Source organism: Poeciliopsis prolifica, unplaced genomic scaffold, assembly GCF_027474105.1.
Source record: "Poeciliopsis prolifica strain line A6 unplaced genomic scaffold, Auburn_PproV2 SCAFFOLD005, whole genome shotgun sequence".
Lineage (NCBI taxonomy): Eukaryota > Metazoa > Chordata > Actinopteri > Cyprinodontiformes > Poeciliidae > Poeciliopsis > Poeciliopsis prolifica.
The window spans coordinates 8,730,216-8,755,783 of NW_026562380.1; the positions used below are offsets into that span (position 1 = coordinate 8,730,216).

Here is a 25,568-nt window from a genome sequence, read left to right on the forward strand (position 1 = left end):
GCGTTGTGGATCTCGGTTCTTATGATGTGTCTGAATGCTCATGCTGGACACAGTGTTGTCACTGCCTTCAACAGTTTATGAATAACAATCCTAAGTATGCAAGAAAGTAAAAAAAAATACAAGAGTGTGTTGGTAGTAATTTAATTATGAAGGATTAGTAGTAACAGAAGATGTGGAGAATATTAATGAGTGCAAATTAGTTTGCACTTTTTATTAAGCTATGCTGTATGAACTTGTGTATTTAGTTTTAATTAGGTTTCAGGTTCAGACTGACTGCAGGGGATTGCCAGACACTAAGTGAAACGAGGAACTAGCTTTTTAAATGGATTTTAAATACGTATGTTTAAAATCCAACGTACATTCTTGTTTTCATTGTTTGGAAGAAAACTTTCAGACAGAATAACACTTACAGTGTTTTGCAAAATCCAATTTTTCCATTGTGTTTTATTGGGATTTTATGTGGCGAACCAACAGAAAACGATGTGGAAACCTGGAATTAAAACAATTCATGGTCTTTAAAGCTGGAAAAGAGTGGTGTGCAGTTTTATTCGCCCACCCTTTATACCCCGAAGTAAAAAATAAAAGCAATGTTGACTTAAAAGAGTCAGAGAAAAGTGGGGAACAAGCATCATCATGATGAACAAGGAAAACGGTAAGATTAAAGTTGTGGAAAAGTTACAAAACGGTGTCAGAAAATCAAATAACATTTCAAGCTCTGAGCATCTCATTCAGCACTTTTGAATATTATCTTACAGAAGGAATGTTACCATTAAATCTACCCATGAACCTACAGGCTTGGCAACTTATAACTATTGACTTAATGAAAGAGTGACAAGAAAAGAGTGGTTTAAAAAAAATCAGAGGAAAACTTGTTTGCTGCTTACCTCTATAGCCAGGAACACGTCATCCACGTGGTGGCACATGGTGGTAGCGGCAGGATGCTGTGGGACTGCTTCTTGTTCTGGACGAACAGAGAAGCTGGTCAGAGTTGATGGGAAGATGGACGGAGCTAAAAACAGGATCATTCAGGAAGAAAAGCTGTTAGAGCCAGAAGAAAGCTTGAGGCTTTCAGCTTCCAAATACAGACAAGTGCAAACTAATGGGCTGGATCAATAGATCCTAATGACATACAAAGATGTTTCTGCTCTGTTAAACTTATTTTATGACATAAAATAAGTGTGAGTGTCTAGTAAAGCTGAAACTAGCACTTGATCATCTCTAATTCACAAATACATAGACCAGTCAAACCACAAATTGATTAAGCTACTATACACACAAATTAACAATATTTTTGCTAATCTAATAAAGAATTTTGGTGAATTTATTATAGACACTCACACTTACTCATACCTCAGTAAGACTTGATTTTAAAATGATTTTCATTGAGTCATGATTGTTTTCTAATAGGAAGTGAAATAGGCAAAAAAAAAAAAAGCTAAATATATCTAAAAGGAGAAGTAGTTCTGGGGGGAGATCATTTCTGTTTTTCTGCAAAGATGACATAATAAAAATTGTTTATTTGTCCCTTTCTCAGTAATTGAAGGATTATTTATCTTTTGGATGAACTTGGAGCCTTTAAAGTTGAAAATGTTATCACCCTGGTCTTTGTTGACTGAGCAGCTCAGAAAAGTTATTACTTCCAGTCAATGAAACATCTTGGAAACAGAAAAAAGATGACTTTAAACCCAAATCAACCAGGGGTAAGAATAATTTTGAGGATGGCTGAAAAAGAATTAAAAAATAAGTTACACCGCAAAAATGTTTTTATTTGTATTATTATTGTAGAGTATAGAGGGGTAGAAAAAAACCGCAACTGAAAAACCTAAAGTCGTTTTAACCTGCAAATATATTTACAAGAACTCCAGTTTATTGTTAAAAATGCACCTGACAAAACTTTCAAAGAAAAGAAGGGTTTTCACAGTTTTTCATTTATTTATGTATTTTTATCCCCCTCCCTGCTTGCGCACCCCCGCATGGGCCCCTGAGGGCCTGCGCGGTGCCCTCTCCTGGTTCGGATGTGAAGCCTGTTCCCCGGGCGGGTCACGCCGGCGGGTCTTCTGCAGTGTGTCCGGCAGAGTTTGCTGTGTCCGCTCCTTTGCTCGCCTTCCCTCCCTCCTCTCGGCTCCTCCCCGTCTGTGTGTCAACTCTGTGACGGGTCACGGTGTGTCGGAGCTGGGGGTTGGAGTCGGTGTGAAAGCACCGTGCTCTCTTCCGACCAGTCACCGTCTGCCTCTGCTTACAGTAAAACCTTACTCAGAGAGTTGACGGGAAAGCGAAACAGTCGACAGCAGCGGCTGGGAACGTCCTAAAAAGCCCGGGCGTCGGGGGCGCTGCGTCGGACAGACGGCTGTAATCCAACCGGAGAGAGCTGGGGTTTCACCGCGGGCTGGATGACAAGCTCCTCGGCTTTATTCTAGGAGCACCGGAGTCCGCCGACGACATGGACAATAAATAGTTGGTAACGTCGTTCTCTTCCGTAGAAACACGCTCATTGTATATTCCGCTTCGACGCTCGTTTGGTGGCAAATTACAGCGCGTAATTAAAATGTCAGCGTGGCTCAGTGTAACAACCGGAGAGGAGTCAAATTCTCAGCAGCAAGTTGTCACTCGCTTTTAAAACGCCGCACACAGCGTGTGTGGCCCTGTCGGTGAGGAGATCAGATCACACTCGGATTCATATGGAGGATTTCTGAAGTTCGCTCTGAAATCATTTTGTTTCTCCTCCGTGTTGCTTCAAAACACGAGATCTGTGTACCTGTTTGCCCCTCTTGTGCGCAGGGGCGCCTCCAGAAAGTTTTCAGTCGGACTGGCCAGAAGGGGGGGCCTTTAATGATTTTGGGGTGGTCCGCCAAATCCGAGCAAGAACAGAGTTTTAGGAGTTTTATTGCGCTTTTTTGTCGTATGCAGGTGCATCACAGCAAAACGTCAGTTTACTCTTCACAGAGCGATATGTGTTATGTGTTATGTGTTTATGTGTTTATTCGCGTCAGTTTAGAGCAAATGCAGAATGATTATATTTTTAGAAAATTAGAATTTTTCTCCAGAGCCATTTAAAAAGGTATCTTCATACAGAAGTTTCAGCCCACTGGAAATGATGTCAATGTATTAGTGGGTCTGCACTTGTGTCTTGGTTGGGTTTTCTTTTGCATGAGTTACAGCGTCACTGCAGCGTTGAATGTGTTCAGGAAGCGTGGAGTTTTTAGCTCGCCTGCATGGTTTAGTGGGTATCTCTCACATTATCCCTGATCATTCTTAGCTCTCTCTGTTGTGTTGAGTTCAGTTAAGTTTACTGGCAGTTCAGAAATGTTGCTACTGTCATCATTAAATCAGGTCTTGTTGGATTTAGCAGTATGGACAGGTGCCAAGTCCAGCTAGAAAATGAAATCTGCATTTCCAAAAGGCTGATAACCAGATAAGATATGGTATGCTTTAACATTTTGTTGTAGATGGCTGTGCCTCCAGTCTCTTGACTGGGTTCTTCTGAAGATAACAGCTCAGAGTTGCTTTTCCTGCTAGTTTTTTTTTCTTCCACTGAATTTTCTACTAATATGTTTGGAAGCAGTACTCTGCGAACACAAGAGCTAATAGAGATGATTACAAGTGTAATGCTAAAAAGGACGCTTTTTTTTTTAAGAATGAAAAAAAGTTTTAATAAACTCAGACTTGCTGTCCTATTTTAAAGTCATGTGGTCATTGGTGTTCACCTCTTCTTATAGCCCTTCCTGGTTGTTTTACTATTGTAAGACTAGATGCTACCTGACTATTAAGATGTTTTTCTTATCTTTCCATGAGATCTTCTGGAAACTAAATCATTCTGCTACTCTTTTTTTTTCTTTTTTTTCTTTCCCCTCCCAGCTGTACGCCATCAGTTTGGATCTCCACCGAAGCTATGGATGCAAGCTGGAAAAACTGCTTCGAGGAGGAGCTTCTCTGCCCTATATGTCTGAACGTCTTTGATGAGCCAATCCAGTTGCCATGCAAGCACAACTTCTGCAAAGGTTGCATCTCTGAGGCCTGGGCCAAGGAAAGCGCCGCGGTCCGCTGTCCAGAGTGCAACCACGACTATGAGCAGAAGCCGGCGCTGGAGAAGAACTTTAAGCTCGCCAACATAGTTAAGCGGTTTAACGCTCTGAATGCAGAGAAAGCCCCCGCTGTGCTGCACTGTGTCCTCTGCAGACGAGGCCCCCCGCTGCCCGTCAGGAAAGTGTGCCTTCGTTGCAAGGAGCCTTGCTGCCAGACCCACGTCCAGACGCACCTGCAGCAGCCGTGCCCGGCGCCGGGACACCTGTTAGTGGACATCGAAGAGCTGAGCGCCTGGACGTGTCCCACTCATGAGGAATACAGGCTGCTCCACTGTGAGGAAGAGCAGGTGGCTCTGTGCCCCTTCTGCTACATCTCCCACTGCACGAACCAAAGACACACAGTGTGCGATGTGGACACACAACGCGTACAAATGCAGGTATGAATCACACCTACTTACAGTGGTTCACTCTCAGATGGAGAAAACATTGTCGGTGCAGGAAATATTTCTTCTGGTTTTACTGGCAGAAGTATATTTTCCTCTTTATGTCGTCTTTTAATCTGATTTGAAAGGGGGGGGGGGGAAGTGTGCCTCTAAGCAGATAAAAGTACTCACACACACACACATACACACAAATGCATACCCACAGCTTTTAACCTTGATCACACCGCCCATCGAGGAGGTCTACGCCTTCGCATTAGCAGCACTGCGCCCTGGGGTACGTGCTGTGATGGAGTCGGCGCCCACCGGAAGTGACAACCCCTGTACAGCGGGGAGCAGATCCTTGTGTGTTGGTTAATTCCTGCCGCCTTGATTTAAAGCAGCTTAATATGAATAACCTTTCCGATAATTCAGTGTTTCATCTCCGCTCGTGGTGTCTCAGCTGAACCCTGGCGAGACGTTTTTGAAAGGAGAGACACAGAAAGGTGGGAAGCAGATGCTGCAGAAAGCGATCATCTGGCAGCAAACTGTTAACAAATGAGTTACGATTTGTCTTGGCAGGGTTGACCTTAGCATGGGAGGTGCATGGAGGAATGTTTCTCACATAAAACCAGCATATTGGGGCCGGGATACAGTGTGTTGGAAAAGTATTTACAACTCCTTGAATTTTTCCACGTTTGGTCTGGTTACAAGACACAAATGTTTATGTTGAGCGATAGACCAACACAAATCAGTGCAAAGTTGTGAAGGAGAAGTGAAAAAAAAAAATCTCTGTATATATTTTTTTACAAATACAATCTAAAAAGTGCTACGTGCTTTTAATAGGTTTTCATGATAAATTTTATCAACACTAAATTTTATCAACACTGGTATCGTTGATGATAGTCGTTTCTTATCGTATCGGCATTAGTCTGATAAGTAAAACTGTTTCGAGATTAAAAACCAATGTTAATTTTCATCTTGTTGTCATTTGTTTCTTTCTTTTATGTAACCAGGTGTGTTTTATCAAGTTTGAAAATCAGTTTTTTCAAGAGAGTCCTGGCCTTTGTTGCTATTTGTGTATGTGTTTTAGGACGGGCCGAAGGTTGGTCATGTGCTATTTGTTGGGTCATGTGATGGAGCTAGTGATGCAGCACTGATTATGGGGTGTTTAACTGGAGCAGAGAAAATTGTGGTCACTTTTATACGGTGTCTAAAGTGGAGGAAAACGTGGACTGGCTATCGACCACGGGGCCAGTATTAATGTTGGATATCGATATCGGCGCAGTTTTTAATATTGATGCATTCGTAATATATTCAGAATGCTACATGTGGTAGCAAACTGAAATTGCACATCACTCTGAGAGCATCATCCTCACTCTGAAACACAGTGGTGGCAGCATCATGCTGTGCAGATGTTTTTCTTCAGCAGGAAATATGGATGCAGCTGAATACAGAACATTAGTTGGAGAAAACTTGTTAGAAGCTGCGAAAGACTTGAAACTACACCTGAAGCTCATCAACTACAATGTCGATGTTCACATGTTAGAATGGCCTAGTCAAAGTTACACTTCAAGTATTTATTTGGCAATTTCAAGACCATATATATTTTCTTTCTATTTTATAATCAAGTGCTGCTTTGTGATGCTCTAGCAAACAAAACCCCACTAAGATGCTTGAAACTGTTCAAGGACTATAAGTACTGTCTCGTAGCAGCTGATTTCACAACTCTGATGTGAGTTGAAAGGTGTCATAAACCACCACCCACATACACTTTTCCATCCTGAGCCGTCCCATCAGCGAGGGAAAGATAGTAAGAAGCAAATATGCTTTTACATCCGCCACGTTGCCTTGTCATTGATGCTTTTAGTAACTGAAATATTTCCAAATGGGAAAGTTACAGCAAATTCTTTTTCTCCAAAGTAAATCAAAAAGTCCCAAATTATTCTAAGTCCCTTGTGCAAAATGTTTCCCCGGTTCTGAGCTATTATTGGGACAAAAGCTGTCTGTTCAGCCCTTTCCACAGCTGCTCTTTCTCTCTCCCTTTTCTCCCTCTCTGCACACTTGCATGCACACACCCACCCATCTTTTTTTTTGTTGTTTTTTCACAACCTTATATTCCCAGGAAGAAAAAAAAAAGACATCCTGGCTTTTCTCAGATTAGCGCTGTCCATACTTGGACCCTCACACCCTCTTTGATTCCTCCAGCAGCCAAAACGTTGGGTTTCTTCTGCACTGTGCGTTTGTTAAAGTAATTTGAGGCCCGGAGTGGCTTCTCATCAGTATTTACAGAGAGGTCTTTCTCCTTGACGGAGCTGTGGTCTATTTTGGTGAAAGCACTTTAAATTCCCCTGGCAGCACTCTTGTTGCTTTTGGGACAAACAGAAGAGGGAAAAAAAAACCCAAAGTAGCAACAGTATGTTCATATCTTTGGTTATCTTTGCTTCTCTAAGGAGATTTCTTTCTTTTTTCTTTTTTTTTTTTAATGTAACTTTGCTCGTTGGTAATTCTGAGATGAGAAAGGGAGAGTAATATAATAGCAATGTTATCCCCGGGGCAAGCGGAGGAGGACCTCTCCCACACAACCTCACCTTGGCTTTTCTCAGGCACCTCAGCAGGAAACCGTCCCTCACGGAGGCTCTGCTGTTTGCATTTTCTCCTATCATAGCTGGAGTGAGTCAGTTCCCCAGAATGCTGAGGGCAGTGCACTGACATCAGAAGTGGGGAATATTTGTCTGTTGATTGTGAAAGAGTCTCTCTGTTCATTGAGCCCGAGGCTCCTCATTTAAACATGAGCTTCCCGGTAGCTCACTGGTGTCGGGAAGCTTAAATAAGACGGCGTGGAAAGTGATCACTGGCAGATTTAAGGTTGATAAAGGTGGACTTTCATGCTGCTGCGCAGCCTCGGCCTCCATGTTGCATTTCAAGCACAGCAAGATAAAAATGGGAATGGGATGGAAAATGACAAAAGTTGGAAAATATGACAGAGGGGCAAAAATGAAAAAAAAAAGCAGCTATTGTGATGTACAGCAGTAATTTGTTCCAAAGTTTGTCTGCTATTTAGAAAATGTGACATATGGGCCGAGCCACTGATGCATTCTGGATAGAATGTGTGACTTAAAACCGGAAGAGACAAGGTACCATGTGAGCCTTCATGGCTCAGTCATCTGATATGAATATGAGTCTCTCTCTGTACAATCACCTTGATTAGAAACGCTGCAGTTTCACGCTTACTTGTGCAAAAAATGCAAAACAAAAAAGTGTGATACAATCTCATCTGTTTTGAAAGAAACAACTACATCTTTAAGTTTTATAAAGTACCTCCAAACTGGGCAAGGAGAGTATATTAGCATAGCTCCAGAGATACACTTCCAAAGAGTGCAACCAGAACTCCAAAAAACACAATGACATGGGACAAATATTTCAGCTTTGCTTTTACACAGCAAACTCTGAAAAGCATTGCATAAAAGAAAACATGTCAAAATGCAAATTTAAAACAAATGAGTTGCTAGAGAAAAAAGAATCACTGCCAGGATTTATTAGACTCCAAGAGCAGTGATTGTCATCTTCAATCCCATGTTTCAGTCAATCATTTGTGATTAGTCAAACAGTTTGTTAGTGGGATTCTTTGATCAAAAGCTGCAGGAACAAAAATATGTTTGGGTTTGATTTGGAAAAAGTCAAAAGTCGCTGCATATTTCAGGTTTTCAAGGAGTTTGTTTCAGAGCTTAAGAGCACATAAACTAAATGCTGCTTCTCCTGGTTTAGCTCTGGTCCTGGGCAAACTGAGTGAGTGGGTTTCTGATGACCTTGTTATACTAACAATGCAATATAAATTGGTCCAGGACTTTATCATCCCTAAGGGACAATTTGTTAGGCAGACAGAGGCAAAGACATGCAAAATACATACAAAAAGGAGACGAGTCTATATTAGACCCTACGATGTGAATCTGGAATTGACCAGGAAAAAAGCAGCTGGTTCTTTCCGTGTAGCCCAAAGACGTACCAGCTGATCGGTTGGTGCGGCACTAACAATAATACATGCTCAGTTATAAACCAAAGTTGTTGCTGAGTTAACTTAATCTACCCTGAAGTTAACTTTATGAAATTGTCAGATTTCAGAGGCAAATATTTGTATCCCATTATTTCTCAATTATGTTCCACTGGAACAAACACATGACGTAATTTTAAGCATAAGCTGGACTCTATGCTGTATACGTCATAGAACTTTAATAGGCCTGTCTGTTTCCACCTCTAAGCTTTATCACCATCTCTTTTAAATAATGCATGTTCCTGCATGCAAGATTATTTTCTATTTCTGTGTGTGGTATCGGTTTCAAAAGATTTGTCAACACTGCATTGATTGATCCTCAAAGTATTTGAAAATAAATCTACGTTGGTCAATATCTGGCATTAAAATAGCTGCAATGATTGACTGAATGTAATGGTAGAGGGGTCATAAATAAGAGAGAAATCAAAGCAAATCTTCACCCAACTTCAGTTTCCATCAGAAGAAAAGATTTCTAGCATCTCAGTTAATGAAGACGAAGGTACAGTCCTCTTACTGCACATAGTCGAGACTTTTACGTTCAGATGACAGAAATATGTGACTTTTGAATCATTTTTACGGTTTTTACAAGACTGAAAGAAAATGTCAGAGAATTGCACATGGAGTTGCTTGAGAAGTCGTTCCAAAACCTCTTTTCTTTAGACTGTAAATGAAACTGTGAGACTTCATAACAGTGCTGTGGCATTTTAGCATATAGCCACACCTGTACAAATATGACCCTCATGAACAAGTCATCAAAAGGTAGAAGCAAGTTTGGAAAAAAAAAACGGGAACATGAATATCTCCCTTTAACTGTGGTACACAGAGGTGGCTGCATCATGGTTTGTAATTATGTTGCTGTCTTGTGTTGATTACAGAAGATGGAAAAAAAACTTTTACAATAGGATATGTTGGTCCGTGGATAACCTGCAATAGTGTGGTATCATTTTGAGATGATTTTTATCGTTTTCCTTCTTTGACCACCAGAAGATCTTGGACAACCTGAAAGTCAAACAAGAAACTATAGAGAGGAAGAAAGAACTGGAGGTTACTGCGTTGTATTGTACTATAATGGTATAAAATTTTGGAAGGGATGGAGCTAAGATGAATCTGGGGTAACATTTTAAATACATTTCTTTCTATTAAATAATCTAAAGCAGTTAGCTGGAAATGATCCAAATTATAATATTATCAAAAGAGAACAGAGCGAGCTAATTTATTTCTGTTTTCTTGATTTTTGTGTGTTTTTGATTAGTTTCTCAGTTCAAAATTATACAAAAAAACAGTTTTTCTTTTTACGAATAGTTTGAGTAAACAAGCACTCCATATAGGTCTTTTTCTAATAGCTGTTTAAAACCAGTTAAATCTGTAGGCTCTGGTCTGTGTAATGTGGTGTTAAAATATCAGCTCCTGCTCTCAGTGTGAGTGTTGTCAGCAGCTGAAGAGTCTTGTTGCTCAGATACCTTAATGTAACAACCATGAAACTCCCTCAAGAGGTCAAAGGAATGTCCTCGTTCTCCTTTTCCCTCTTTGCTCGCTTTCAGTCTCGGTCTTGCACGTCCTTCTCAATGTCATATTTCGCGTTGTGCACTTTTGCACCCTCGCTTCAGTTGAACCCTGACATGCGTACGCACACAGAAGCCAGTGTTAACTGTAGGAGGTAATGCGCAAAAAAGCAACATAAAACAGCACAGAGGTGGTGCTGCTTTTGCTCCCCTGCGTATGAAATATCTCTGACATATAAATACATAGGCAAGGCTTTGTTGCCTTGACAGCGAGGGTTTCACAGTGCCTTTTGCCTTGCAGAAACGGTTCATTAAAAAGCATACCTGCCCTCCTCTGCTCTTGCTCTGATGTTGGCTTGTGTCTGCAGATTGATTTCTATCTCCTGCTGTAAATAGAGGAGGATTATGTTTGCTAGCTCTCTCACTGGCCTTTGGCTCCTGTAGCTCTTTTTGAATTTGCCCTAAAGAGAAAGGAGGTCGACTGATTGCAACAATGGGCTACATTTATCGTTACAGGGTCCCTCACAAACCTCGGAGCAATCAGAAATAGATTTGTGCAGTCGTGTTTGCCTTTGCTGCTTCTCTCCTAATGGGTAATTGCACGTGCCTACCGCGGGCAGCTGTTTCCCCTGACTAATCGGGGTTGTGGAGGAAGTCATGGTTATCTGAGGTTTGCTGAGGTCAGGGCGCAGAGTCTCTATATATCATTGTCTTTGTGTTTCTAGTGCATCCTGTTGTGCTTTGACTCTGATCCGTGTCTCTCTCAACAGGCCATGCTAATGAGGCAGCAAGACAGACTGGATTGTCGTGTTCAGAACATCGATGAGCAGCTCAGCAAGCTGGACTCGGATAAAACCCTTCTGAAGGTGAAGTACATCACGCACCGCACAGAAACTTAGACTGGGCTGAAATCGGATCGATGGCTTTGGGGTCAAATTTTGTGTGCTTTGTAAAACACAACCTACATATATATGGAGGCTTTAGTCCTCGATGTGACCATCGCAGGTTCGATTCCTGGCCTGTCGACCTTTGCCGCATGTCTTCCCCCTTCTCTCATTACCCACTTTCCTGTCAATTTGCTATCAAATAAAGACCACTGGAGCCAATAAAGCCTTTTAAAAAAAGAGTGGATTTGTATCAAATTTGAGGATTATTGTTAATTCAAAAATGAACAAAATTGGAGAATAATCCTGGGTAACAACTATTAACTATTAAAAATCTAAACTACAGCAATGAAGACAGACAGTTACTATTGACTAGTCATATTTCTACTTCACACACTGTTTATGCAGCCAATAGGGAGTTGATTTTTAGACAACAAAGTGATGTAATGCGATGCAGCCAATGAGCTAAAGGGAAACTTTATTCTATGATGTGTGATAAATTGACAGACGTTAGACTTTTACCCTCAATGTTTATCTTAGCCAAAGCCAATTGATGCTTTTAAGGTTTTTTTAAACACCTTATCCATTTCACTGGACTAAAGAACTGTTTCATATAACAAACATTCACTGTTGTACCTTATGATGAACTATTGACTATTTCAATAAAATATTAAACAGAACAAGTCATCTTCATCTTGGGATGCCAGAATTTGCGTTTTGCAAATTTTGTCTAAGTAAAAAAGGAAGCAAAAAGTGTCTGACGCTAAAACATAAAAATAAAAGTTGATTCATGCTACAATAGCTTCTGCTATTGTAGCATGAAGGAAAATATATTTAGTAAAACATTTGCAAAATGTTTTAGGAACGTTTTGCAAATGTTCTCACTTCTGAGAATACAGGAAGCTTGTAGCAGCTGAGTTCCTTTTTTTTTTCTTTACGGTTTCTTCAAAAAAAAATAAAAACTTTCCAAAACTTCCAGAAGTTGTTTGCGTTTATTTGGTAAAATGTCCGTCGACAAAGTCAATGCTGGGCTTTGCTAGCATGTGCGCTTGTTTACGAATGCCTTTCCCCCCAGGAGGCTGTGTGCGAGCTGAAGGAGCGTGTCCGAGCTCAGTATCAGAGGATGTATGCGCTGCTTGAAGCAAACCAAGCGGAGACTGTGCAGATGCTGGAGAGCTCTTACACCATGTACGCGAGGAAGAACTCGCAGCAGGTCCTGCAGCTCAACGAGAAGCGGCAGGAGTCAGAGAAGCTCCTGAGCTCGGTTCAGTCCTTCTGTCAAAGAACTGAGAGTTTAAACTTCATGAAGGTACAAATCAAAACTTCTCCTTTCGCTTTTTTTATTTTGTTGGTATTGTGATGTCTTTTGGGCTTTCATGACCTTTGGATTTTTTATTTTATTTTTTTTTCAGAACACCAAACCTTACCAGCTGCTGATGGATAGGTAGGTGTCTATTTAAGAAACCGTTTATTTTTTAATTTACTTACAATCTAAAATGTGATAAAACATAAGAAAGTGTTTGTATCTTGGTAACTGTAAACTAAGAGGGAGCCTCTGACAGTTACATGTGATTCATTGAGTAATTGAAAAGCAGCACTATATTTAGTATGTTACTTCAGCTGAGCCAACTATTGACTTCTTCCTTTGGCAGTGAACTTTAGATATAAAAATCATTGCTTGCATCCTAGCTGAGGGACTTTAAACAGCTGCACACAGAGAAAGCCTTGCAACAACAGAGGAGAGTTCAGTGTGCTGCAAAGCAGAAATAAGATCATTCTGAATGCAGGAAGCATTAAAAATTGTGACAAGTTGCCAGTATGTAAATTGTTCTTGCATTTCTATGAAAGACATATTTCATGATTTTTACACTTGTTTTGTGTTTGAACTTGTGGCTCACAATAGTTATAGTAAAATCCCTGTCCAAACGGAGAAATAGAATTTTGTGATTGTTTTAGTGTTTTGTTTTTTTTTTGCAATCAAAATTACCGATTTTGTGGTACTAATTTAGAAATGTTTGTAGGAAACTTTTACAGTATTTGCGCTAATGTGTGACTTTTAATGTGACTTTTTTTTTATTCCTTGTCATATCAATTACAGATTCCATGCTTTTGACCAATTTTGAGAAAATTTACATAAAATCAGAACAAAATGAGGAGATTTGTTGATTTTGTGTAGGTTTTGCACATTTCAGAGAAACTGGAAGGAGTTATTGATATAGTCTGTAGTCTAAAGGGCCACATAAAAAGCTTTGGCAGGTCAGATTTGGCCTCCCGGTCTTGAGTTTGACACCTATGGTGTAGATGCACAGGAACCAGCTCTTTATTAAATCTGGTTCATCCACTTTGCGTTGGTTATTCTGTTCTATGTGGGACTCTGTACTGCTGATGCTGTTCTGATAGAGGTAAAGGTACAGAGTGTTAATGAATTACATCACCTTTAATCTTGCAGAGTTAACCATTTACTTACCTAAATGATCCCAAATGGAACACTTTGTATGAGGATAATAGTTGAAGTGTGCCCCAACTAGGAATTCCTGCAGGTTTATCCACATTGTTGTCGGTTGTGGTTTTTATTTGGGTGTTTTTCTTCCAGGTTAGACTCACATCTAAGTGGGGCCATCCCTGCCCTCAGAGTAGGTCAGCTCAACTCTCATCATTTTTTATCCGACCTCTCGACGAGAGAGAAGAACCTGCGAAAAATGCTCGAAGGTAGGCAGCAGAAGCATTGAGTAGGTAATAAATAGATGAGTGTAACCTATTAAAAGTTTGCCTGTTTAACTTTTTCAGAGCCGTTTAATGAAGCGTCCATTCTTGAGATCATCCAGTCTCACAGCAGCCATGCTGGTTCTCAGGTGGGAATGAGTTCAGGCCTGCAGAAGAGGAAATACAGCATGGCCTTCCTGGAGAGTAACTCAGAAAACTCCTCCCAGGATCCTTCGCATTTTATCTACAGCAGCAAAAAGCCCTTCCTGACTGAGCAGAGCCACCGTTCCTCCTCTGTGTATTCCTCCGAGGTCCTTCCCCAAACTCCCCATACCTCCGGTCGCCTCCTTGACTCGGCGCCGCATCACATGGTGGGTCTGGGGTCAAGCTCTAGCCACCACTCAGGAAACCTTTTCCCATCGTCCCACTTCCCCAGTGGAGGAGCGTCGCAGCAATCCATGTACGAGAGCAGGAAAGTGCTGATGTGCACCCTGAATAACTGCTGCTGCTCCAGAGCGCCGGCTTCCCACGCCCAGCCTCCATACCCCGCGGCGGATACCTTCCCCTCTCAGGGGTTCCCCCCACACGCCCCACTTCCTGCGAGTCAGCCCTTGCAGCATTTTCCCGTCAGGGGCCTGATGGATACGTCACAATCCTCCAGGCACCCTGACTTCTACGGCCTGTACGGCCAATCTTCAACCAAGCATTACGGGACCAAATGAACCAGAATCAGCGTTTGGTTCTGTCGCTGCATCAGAACCACTTTTAGGATATGATTTTAATATTTGTTCGACAACACTTCTGCATACCATTGTAGCCCGTTCATCCCAGTAACACTAGTAACTCCTGAGCCCGTTGTAAGTTTGCAGCTAGTTTCTTTTTCAACTTCACTGTAAGTGCTGATGTGAATTTTTTAGTCTTAAACTCCATCCAAGCAGCAAATGAGGAAGTGACATGTTCTTCATCACGAGTCCTGCTGTGGGACGTCAGTGCCTAAAAAAGACTGTTAACTCCACTCTTAATGTGCTTGCAAATCCCTAGCTCTTGATCATTTCCTGCTTGCAGCTGAAAGTGAGCAGGGAAACGTCTCCATGCAGACGGACGTCGATGCGGCTCGAGGAAAAGAAAAACAAAACACTGGACTCCAAATGCTTGTCAGTTTTCTCATGTATTTTTTATAGAAGAATATGAATAAACCAAAGTATGTGAAAGATGTTGAATAAATAAGCAGATCAAAACCCTCTAAAGGAATCTTTAAGGGGTTTTTTTTCAGTCTCATTTTTTTTGCATTGAACATTGGCGTCTCAAACATTGCGACCTGCTGCAGTTTAAAGTGGGGAAAATACAGTGCTGGAAAAAGTATTTGCCCCTTTTGTTCATGTTTTGCTTTTTTGCCACACTCAATATTTCAGATCATTAGATAAAATTTTGAAATCAGACAATGATAACCTTTAAATAGTTGATACAAAATTATGATTTAATTAATTAAGAAAAAAAAATCAATCTAAAGCAACCTGTGAAAAAAGTAACATGGCTGAGTTATATATGAATTACTGTTATTGACTACATTCTGTATTTGTTTTATTGCTGCATTAGTTCACTATACACCTTCTTTTTGTAAAATTAACAAGCCTGGTGGTGGTAGTGTGGTGACCTTGGACTGCTTTGCTTCGTTTAAACACTGATGATTTTCCTTACATGATGGGTCCATAAATTCAAAAATGTTTTCTGGAGCACACCTGCAGGTTCAACTGTAAGAAAATTGTTAAAAGCAATGGTTTTGGAGAGGCCTGGACAAAATCCAGATTTAAATCTGATTAAGAAGCTGCAGGATGAATTTAAGCATTGAGTTCAGGCATGAAAAGTTAGCTTGCTTTGTCTTAAAACAATAGGAGATGAATAGAATTCCCCCCACAGTGATGTAAACCTCATTCATCACAAACAACTCATGTTATTGTTGCCGTCAAGGCAACTGGTTATTGATTTATGGGCCAATTACTTTTTCATATGGCGCAAGGTTGGTTGGTTTTTCACTGAATAAGTGCAATCATTATTTTTAAGCTACTTTTAATATTTACTGAGGTTTTCTTTGACTGATATTAAAATAAATTTGATTACCAAAAGTATTTAAGTGTCAGAAAATAAATACAAACAGAACAAAACTGTAAGGGAACAATTTTTTTTCTCAATTCTGTAAGAATTAAATGTCACAAGATCCAGACATCCTCTACACTTAATATTGGAATTTGCAGGAACTGTTTTCCTCAAGAAATACGCTTCCATTAATAATCTCAATGAACTCTTACAGCGCAAGACTCCACTGGTGAAGAAAAGACATGTCAAAGGTTTTTTAAAGTTTGCTGCAGAAGATTTGGACAAGATTTTAAAAAATCTGGTCAGATGATTCCAGAAATGAATGTTTGGATGTAATTTTTCTGAGGGAAGAATGGCGCAGCACATCATCCCGGAGGTGAAGTTTGGTGGTGAGAACATCCAGGGTTCGGCAGACCTCACAGTGAAGGAACAAATCATTGTGGAATGGTACAGGCACAGCCTTGATAAGAACTTTGTGAAAGAAGAGTGAATTTTTCAGCGAGAAAATGATCCAAAACAGAAAAGAAAAATCTCAGCTGGTTTCAGAAAAAGAAAACTAACCTGACAGAATAGTTGACTGAAAATCTGAAGCTCAGACAGCAAAGAAGTCTCTCCAGCAGCCATCAAGATTTGAAGACATTTTGTGTGGGAAAAAAAGGATGAAAATCACATGTGACCAAGGCACTGGGCTAGTTTTACATACAGAAGACATCGAAACTATCCCAATGCAATTTATTACCAAATCACAAAGGAACTGAACAAAAGAAAAACAAAAACTCCTCTACAAAGTAGGTTTTTGAGAAAAATGTAAAAGTTTAATTTAAAACAAACAAAGAGCTCTGCCTGTAGCTCATCCAGCTGAGACAGAGAGAACACGGTGGAGGAGGTTTGAACAATGATTTGTTCCAGCATGGCCCTCAGCAGGCCCATTATCTGCCAATTTAGGACAGTTCACTTCCTCCTCAACATCCTGGTCTCTGGCAAAATCTCTGTCTCATCCCTCTTTGTCTCATTATGGGAGCCGCTTGTCAAGTTAGGTCAGAGCAGTGGAATAACTGATGAGCAGCACCTCCTTCTCCAGTCCTCAGCCGGGTTTTGATTTGCAGCGGCAGGACAGTGGCTGAAGAGGAGAGGGAGGCTCTGAGCAGTGGATGACATAAGCGCAGGGTTTTAATGAGCGGCTGGATGGAATATCGTCATCTTCTATATATCTGTCACTCATGCTCATTTTTTTTTTTTTTAAACAGTGCACCTCCCCCACAGTGAGATAATAAGAGAGCTGGGGGGCAAAGTCAGGGTTGAGAGGAAAAGGAAGAGAAAGGGCTCGTTTGTGAGGGGAGTGAAGCTTATCACTTATTTATTGGCTGTAAAATCTTCCCCCCTTGTTTTGTTTTCTTGTTTTATTAGCCCTGTCTGATTTGTACGTCAAACATTTCTATATTTCCTCCCCCCACACACCTCCCTTAAGCAGCAAAGAAAAGAGAGGAGATTTAATTACGGTCTGTCTGTGTTTGGAGCCCGAATAGAGTCGTCTTTCTTCACTGCTTCTCCTTCTCTGCGTATGTGTGCTACTGTACAGCTGCTGTTCTAAAGGAGGTCACATCTAATTAAAAGGTTGATTTCAAATGAACTTCACCATGTTGCCTGCCATTAACGCTGATTCAAAAATGGCCGTTTTTACAGTTGTGTTTATAGCTAGATGTGTGCTCAGGTGTCAGCACACAGTCACAGTGTTTATTCTGTGTTTGGGGTAAATAGGTGATGCACTGGCAGCTGCGCTCCGCTGTAGCAGGTGTGTTTGAGCTGTATATGCAGGAGTACAACACGCCCCGGCCTGCTGCAGGATCCCAGCCGCTGTTGTACCTGTGTGTGGAAAGCTCTGCAGCTGTTCTTTGTGTGTGTGTGTGTGTGTGTTTTGTCAATTGGTCAGAGAGTGAAATGGGTGTTTTCTGTATTTATCCCTATTTCCCCTCTGTATGTCATTATAGGAGAGTTCCACATGCTATCGCTAGTGTGTGTGTGTGCGTGTGTGTATGTGTGTGTGTGTGTGTGTGTGTGAGTGATTATAAATACAGCTGTAGATTCAGCTGTAAACAAATTAATCGAGAATCACATCCAGCAATTTAAAAGTCAATGAATGGAGATAAACAATAACTTAAGCGTCCAATTATTTGCAATTACTTTCATTAAAATTTCTCGCAGGCTTGCTTTCATGTCCGGTCCTCTGGGGACTGGTAACGGCCTTGACTTGCAGATGATCCCGGAGTAGAACGATGCATTCAGTATTTAGAGATGGACTCATTACAGTTTGCAGATTGATGGATGGCAGCTGTCACCTCTCAAAGATCTCCCCTAATGCATTGTCTTCTCTTTTTGTTGACACACTCATCAGATCAGTGAGTTTCCATTTATCTCTTTGTGTTTTCAATTGGCAAACATTGAAATCAAACTTTTAGTAGCTCACTTTTCCAACCAAAGAAATGCATGGAATCACAAAAACACTTTAAACAGATCTGTTGGCTGAGATGCTTTTGTGAACAAACTGAGTTTAAACAAAATTAAACCCATAGCATCAGATTGTAGCTATGGCAGCCCAACAATCAAATTAGGAAGAATGTTCTTTGCATTTTTACAAAGCAAACATGCCAACTCTTTTAAATCTTGAATTTAAATCTTATATATTAAAAAGTTGTCCTTTCTAAAATCAAATTTAGTTGCATTCTTATTCTCCATAAACAAAGGGAAACAATTCTAGATCTATGGTTTGTGTTAAAATATAAGGTTTTTGGTGGAGCTCGAAAAAATGAAAGTTTTTCTCAGCTCCTTGGTTGGCTTTGTCTTGGACCGGCTCTGGTTTGGAGTAAAAAACCCTGAGCATTCCAAAAGATAGACGAAAGACTTTGTATAGATTGATTGCACATGTCTGAAATACTTTATTTCTGTTATTTATAATGATTTTCTGCTTAGCGGTAATAAAAAAATGCCATTTTGAATAAGAATATTACATAAGACCAATAAAAATGACTATTTATAATTGAAAAAATATGAACTTAATGGAAAGTATGTTTAATACCCACAAGTAGGCTTAAAGGTTGTTATTTTAAAAATGTACATTTAATCTGACAAGCGATTAAGTGTACATTTAATCACTTATATTGCAGGACGTATATAATCATTTATTGCAAATTATAAAATTAACCTTGTCAGGTGAAAAGATCCTGGATCCTATGATCCCGTTTTATATTAAAAACCCAACACTTATCAGCATCAGTCTCTGAATAATAAGAGTAGTAGAGAAAGCTTCAGCTCATTCCAAAACTTTTAGATGCGGCACATATAAATAAATTCTCACATAAGACAGAGAGAAGAAATAAGGACCTTGTTGGTTCCAAGTAGGCAATTTCTTAATGATGTATTTAAATGAGTAATGTGCTATAGCATGGGCCGCTCTGGGAGCAGTGGGAGTTTACTCATCTAATGAGGCATGCTGAAGTATGGAGGGAGGGGGGTTCAGATAAATGTGAAGGTGCTCTGATTTGGCTCAGATGGGAGATCTTCATGATTAATACCAGGAAAACAAGGAGACGAGGAGGAGAAAAGGAAGGATTGATACATATGAAAAGAATGAGTGGGATGATTATGAGTTAAAGGGGGGGAAGGGTGAATGTTTGAGGGAGAGGCTGGGTGGTGGTGGTTCAGAGAAACAGTGTTGGACGGATGAACACTTCTCGGAAGAGTCTAATAGTTCCAGTACCAATGTCACTTTTTCTTCTGGGGCCCCTCAAAGCTTTTGATTCATTTTTCCATGTCCGTGAACTGTGGAGCATTGTGTACACAGGTGTTGAGCCTTAGTGGCCTCAGTTTGCCACAGGTAAATTTCACTGAGCTGCCAATGCATCTTAAGGAAAGTAAAAAGAAAAGAAGAAAAAAACCATACAATGCATACAAGCGTTCGCCCCTGATGTCATGTTACAACTACAATGTTCACTGAATTTGACTGGGGGTTAAAAACTCATAACAGTTCTTAGTTATGAACTGGATGGAGAAGGATGAATAGTTCTGAAAATGTTTTACAAATAAAAATCTGAAATGTTATCAGTCAATACTTTATAGAGCCACCTTTCCAAGCTCAGTCAGATTGGATGGCGAGGGTCTGTGGAAACGTGTTCTAGTCAAATCACAGATTTTAAGTTGGATTTAAATCTGGATTTTGACTATCCCAGGACTAAGATTAAGAAGCACTCATCTGACTTCCGGTGGCGCCATGTTGTAGAAGGCACGAGAAAAGACTGCTCTGTGGGACACGATTAAAACTAGCGTTGAACAAGGTAAAAACGATAGAACATAAAGAAAACCCGCTCTTAAAGTTATATAGAACACTCATGGAAAATATGGTTAAGAAAGGAAAGAATACGGAAGAGAAAAGCGCAAAAGAAAGAGTACCGGAATGGCGAAAGCACAGAGCCATGAAGCGGAATACTCAGATGCGCCGAACGAGGACCGTGACTCGGCCATACTTCTCGAGCTACGAGGGCTGCGGAAAGAACACGCGGAAGCGGTATCAGACAACAAGAGAGCACTAGCGAGGCTCGAAACGAGCATTGGGGAGCTCATGGTCAGGACAAACGTCCCTGGAACAGAAGGTAACCGTTATATGGAGGAGAGATTGGGAAATAACGAAGACAAGACGACGCGGATGGAGCGGTGGCGACATTTCTGCTTCGGGAAACGACTAAATTATCAGAGAAATGCAATGACTTAGAGTCGAGGATGAGGCGCAATAACATAAGAATCCATGGCATTCCCGAGGGAGCAGAGAAAAAACATCGTCAGCTTCATAACACAATTTATTAAATCTCAGATTCAAATCGTAGCCGAGAAGGACAGTGTATTGAAAGAGCTCACCGCTCACTGGTGAATAAGCCAAAGGACAGTACAGCCCCCCCGAGAGCGATCATTGTACGCTTCTTGGACTACAAAATAAAGGAACAAGTGATAAAGCAGACCTGGAGTCAGAAGATTTGCTATGAAGGTCGGACCATTTACTTCACCAAGACTACACAACGGAGGTCCAGAAGAAAAGGAAGCAGGCGAGAGAAGTGATCAAACAGCTGAAGGAGAGGAATGTGAAGGCGCAGTCCCCCTATCCGGCCCAACTCAAAATGTTTCTGGACACAGGAACAAAGATATTCAGCACAGTGGAAGAAGCGGCGCCTGTGCTGAAGGAGATGGGCATCGAGGTGAAGGAGGACAGAATGGAGAGAATCCACCACGTGATGGCGCAGAAGGCAAAAGGGACCAGACACGGGGGAAAAAAGGGACAGTCCGAAATCACAGAGGCGGATCTGAAGGCTCTCCTGGAGTGAGAAATCATCTGTAGCGGCATTGTGACAATGGTTAACATATGTAAGTAGATATATATATAAGGGGAGTAACTGTCATAATTTGCAAAGAAAGGAGTGTGATACTCATCTTAGTAAACAAAAAAAAAAACAAACAAACAAAAAAAAAACGTTAGTTATAAAACGACGTACTAGACTACAAGATAATCGTGTCCACTAGAGAGTAAGATTGAGGAGTTTTAGTCTTTAGGGCTTTAGACAACTACTAGAAAGTTGTTGATGCACAAAGTGCTTGTTCATCGGAGAGAAGGCCACAGCTCTCTGATGTTGAGACTCTTGGAAGACGTTTGTTCATGTTCCAGTCATTGTTTGGGGGTTCTTGTCCCAATAAGTGTGTTTACATTATGTTTACGTTCTTCAGTTTCGGTTAAGGTTTTGTCTTGTGTAGTACTTATTTATTTATTTTTTTGTCAAAGAGGTGTCAGGTACAGTGCAGCTCCAGATAGGGTTGTAATATGAATGGGCTAAATATAATATCCTACAATGTTCATGGTCTGAATCACCCTATTAAACGGAAGAAGATCCTGACTCAATTAAAAAATCTACAGTGCTCAATAGCTTTACTACAGGAGACACACCTAACTGAGAATGAACACAACAAGCTGAAAAGGGAGTGGGTTGGTCAGGCATTTTATGCTTCGTTTGGTAAAAGGAGGGGGGTAGCAATTTTAATCAAAAAAGGGATATTATTTGAAGTTGAGAAAGAGATTAAGGATAAAGAAGGAAGATATGTAATGATAGTAGGACGAATCAGTGATATGACAATTTCAGTAATAAATGTATACTTCCCAAATGAGGAGAAGGACAGTTTCTTGAAAGAAATAGTCGATATAATGACTAATGATGCAAATGGAATGATATTGATGGGGGGAGACTTTAATACGGTTCAAAATAATATTCTAGATAGATATCCTTCTGATTACGGGCCACCGACAACAAAATCTAGAATGCTGAATAATATTACTAAAGAGCTTGGTCTTGTTGATGTTTGGAGAAATGCCAACCCCCAAAAAAGAGACTACACCTTTTACTCAAACCCACACAAAAGCTACTCTCGAATAGATTATCTATATATATCTCAGCCACATATACATAAGGTATCAAAATGTAACATAGAAAATATAACTATAAGTGACCATGCACCTATAAGGCTAACTTTAAATATAAATAAGGAATCCTGCTTCAGATATTGGAGAATGAATGTTTCAATCATGTCTAATGAAAATATGGTCAAAGAGATCAAGGAGTCACTTATGGAATACTTTGAAATAAATGATAATGGGGAAGTTTCACCAACAATACTATGGGAAGGAGGGAAAGCAGTGATAAGAGGGAAAATAATAGAAATATCATCCAGAATGAAAAAAGCCAGAATGAAAGAACAGAAGGAGTTGGAAAATAAGATCATAGAATTGGAAAAGGAACACAAACTAGGGAATAAAAACGTAATGGGAGAGCTTAAAAATGCAAAAGATAAGCTAGAGGAGATACTTACTGTGAAAGCAGAAGGTTCTCTACGCTTTACAAATCAAAGATATTACGAGATGGGCAACAGGGCGAGTCGCCTCTTGGCATTTCAACTTAGGAAAGCTCAAGTAAATAGGCATGTCCCCAAAATAAAACACCCATCAACTATGCAGACTAAAACACAACCCAAAGAAATAGCTGAAGCATTTGCAGACTACTATAAGAAACTATATGATGACTCAGACAGAGATGCTCAGGATGATGAAATATCCTCTTTTTTAAAAAAAATTAATCTCCCAACTTTATCAGAAGAAGAGTCGATAGAAATGACCCGACCTATAACTCCACAGGAAATTCGGAATGTTATTAAAAAACTCAAAAACAATAAAACCCCGGGGACAGACGGACTGCCAGGGGAGTTCTACAAAACATTTAAAGAAGAACTAACGCCAGTATTATGTAGGGTGTTTAACTATGCACTAAGGACAGGTGACCCCCCTAAAACATGGTCTGAAGCCATTATATCTGTAATCTATAAAGAGGGTAAAACCCAACTATGTGCGAAGGATATAGACCCGTGAGTTTATTATGCAATGACTTAAAAATACTAACAAGTATAATGGCAGAAAGAATGCAAAAACATATAGCGAAATTGATCAACCCAGACCAAACGGGATTTATTCCAAGCAGGCAGGGAGCAAACAACATTAGAAGGACACTAAACGTGATGTCGTATGCAAAATCTAAATTACAAACCTCCCTCTTGATTGGTTTGGATGCCCAAAAAGCTTTTGACAGGGTAAAATTGAGTTTTCTATACCAGACATTACTAAGATTTGGATTTTCACAACAATTTGTTGAATGGGTGAAAATAATTTACAAAAAGCCAAAATCCCGAATTCGAATTAATGGATATTGTTCAGAATTTTTTTATCTTAAGAAAGGAGTCAGACAGGGGGACTGCCTGAGTCCTCTACTATTTGCAGTTAATATTGAACCAATGGCAGAAGCAATAAGACAGAATAAACAAATTCAGGGAATAAAAGATGAAGGAGGGGTGGAACATAAAATATCACTGTTTGCCGATGATCTACTAGTATTCTTAACAGAACCACTCCAATCAGTGCCAGCTCTATTAGAATACATTAAAGAATATGGGAATATTTCTGGATATAAGATTAATGAAAGCAAGTCGGTAGCAATGATGCTATCAGGTGAATGCCCAACGCAGCTAAAAGAAAAAGTAAAGTTCAAATGGACCAATAAAGGATTTAGATACTTGGGTATAATTATTACACCTCAAACTTCACAACTATTCAAAGCAAATTATGAGAAGCTGAAGAAGGAAATTATAAAAGACCTGGAAAGATGGGAGATCCTACCACTAACCCTCGGGGGGAGAGTGGAAACAATCAGAATGAATATCTTACCAAGACTACTGTTTGTATTCCAATCACTCCCAGTTTCCATTCCCAACTCCTTTTTCAAAGAGATGGATAAAAGAATATCAAGGTTTGTATGGCAAAATAAAAAAGTAAGAATTAAACTTAAAATACTTCAGTCCTCAAAGAGTAAGGGAGGGTTGGGTTTGCCTGATTTAAAAAACTATTATTGGGCTGCTCATTTGAGAGCCATAGCTTTATGGTTAGCAAAAGATCATGAGGCAATATGGGTAGATATGGAGCAGAGAGCCTGCCCAAACCTGTCCCTAGATACACTGCCCTTTTTACAACAAAGATGATTCAAAGAAATCTCAAAATTAAAAACCAATGGGTTAAGGAAACAATTAATATTTGGTCAAGAATAAAAAAGAAATTTAACTTTCCTGACTCTATATCAAAAATTCTAAAAATAGCCAAGATTCCAGATTTTATCCCAGCTTCTATGGATACAGGGTTTGAGAGATGGACAGAAGGAGGACTGGTATTTATAGCACAGCTCTTTAAAGGGCCAACAATGAAATCTTTTGAACAAATTCAAGAGGAATTTAATCTACAAAAAACTGATTTTTATAGATTTCTACAACTTAGACATTATATCCAGAATCATAGTGACTGGCAGAAATTCTCAGCAGACATGACTAAAACGGAAGAAATCCTATTATCAACAGCAAAAGGTGAATCAAAAAAGGACTCATCTCAAAAATATACAAAAGCCTGCAATATGAATCCAATGTTAACAATAAAGAAATTAAGGAGAAATGGGAATTGGAGGCTAATATAATAATAGCGGATGAGGATTGGGAAGAAACATTTAGATCTGGACACAAACTAACTAACAGCCCGACATGGAGGGAGTATGACTGGAGGGTTAAGATGCGTTTTTTTAACTCTCCAGTCATCACATCTAAATACTGTAGAACATCCCAGCTCTGTTGGAGAAATTGTGGAAATGTGGGGGATTATACTCATATATTTTGGGATTGCCCGAAGATAGTCGAGTTTTGGAAAAATGTCCAAACAGATATAAAGAGTATTTTGGGCATTCAATTAGATCTGGATGTATCCGTCTATATTCTAGGAATAATACCCTCTGACATGATCAACAAAGATAATAAATACCTGATCAGAGTTCTGCTTCTGATTGCAAAAAAGTGCATAACATGTAGTTGGTTAAGGCCACAACCTCCCAATATAGCACAGTGGCGAGATAGGATTAAAAAAGTCTATATAATGAAAAAAACAACATCAAGACTACAACTTAAGATGGGGACCTTTGAAATAAGATGGAGACCTATAACTAAATACATAATGTAACCTTGACACCTCTATATATATATATATATATATATTTATTTATTTTTTTTTTTTTTTTTTTTGTTGTTCGTGTACTTTTCAAATTGAGTTTGTATTATTCATCACTACTATGTACTCTCGTCACTTGAGTTGATATTCTTTGTATGTCTATTGTGTGTATATGTTGATGTAAAACATTTATTGAAAATAAAGAGTTCAAAAAAAAAAAAAAAAAAGCACTCATCTAAGATGTTGTTTTTAACTTTTCCTTTCTAGTTTTGCCATTTCA

General features: G+C 39.8%; 1 protein-coding gene across 2 annotated transcripts; it reads left to right on the plus strand.

Annotated features, from left to right (window-relative positions):
- The first annotated feature begins 2,033 nt into the window (after positions 1–2,033).
- Positions 2,034–14,828, plus strand: trim8a (tripartite motif containing 8a). Of its 2 annotated transcripts, none has more exons than XM_055029918.1 (7): positions 2,034–2,454; positions 3,856–4,459; positions 10,765–10,860; positions 11,954–12,187; positions 12,291–12,322; positions 13,472–13,587; positions 13,666–14,828. In XM_055029918.1, the coding sequence occupies exons 1-7, from the start codon at positions 2,441–2,443 to the stop codon at positions 14,301–14,303; spliced, it is 1,734 nt and encodes a 577-aa protein (XP_054885893.1). In that variant the 5' UTR covers positions 2,034–2,440; the 3' UTR covers positions 14,304–14,828. The 2 variants fall into 2 exon arrangements, with proteins under 2 accessions (XP_054885893.1, XP_054885894.1); XM_055029919.1 differs by having other exon boundaries at positions 2,035–2,458.
- The last annotated feature ends 10,740 nt before the right edge of the window (positions 14,829–25,568 follow it).

Coding starts and splice junctions, on each gene's coding strand:
- trim8a (XM_055029918.1), top strand. Junction 12,188..12,290: donor AGAGTTTAAACTTCATGAAG/GTACAAATCAAA, acceptor TTTTTTTTTCAG/AACACCAAACCTTACCAGCT. Junction 12,323..13,471: donor TACCAGCTGCTGATGGATAG/GTAGGTGTCTAT, acceptor TTTTTCTTCCAG/GTTAGACTCACATCTAAGTG.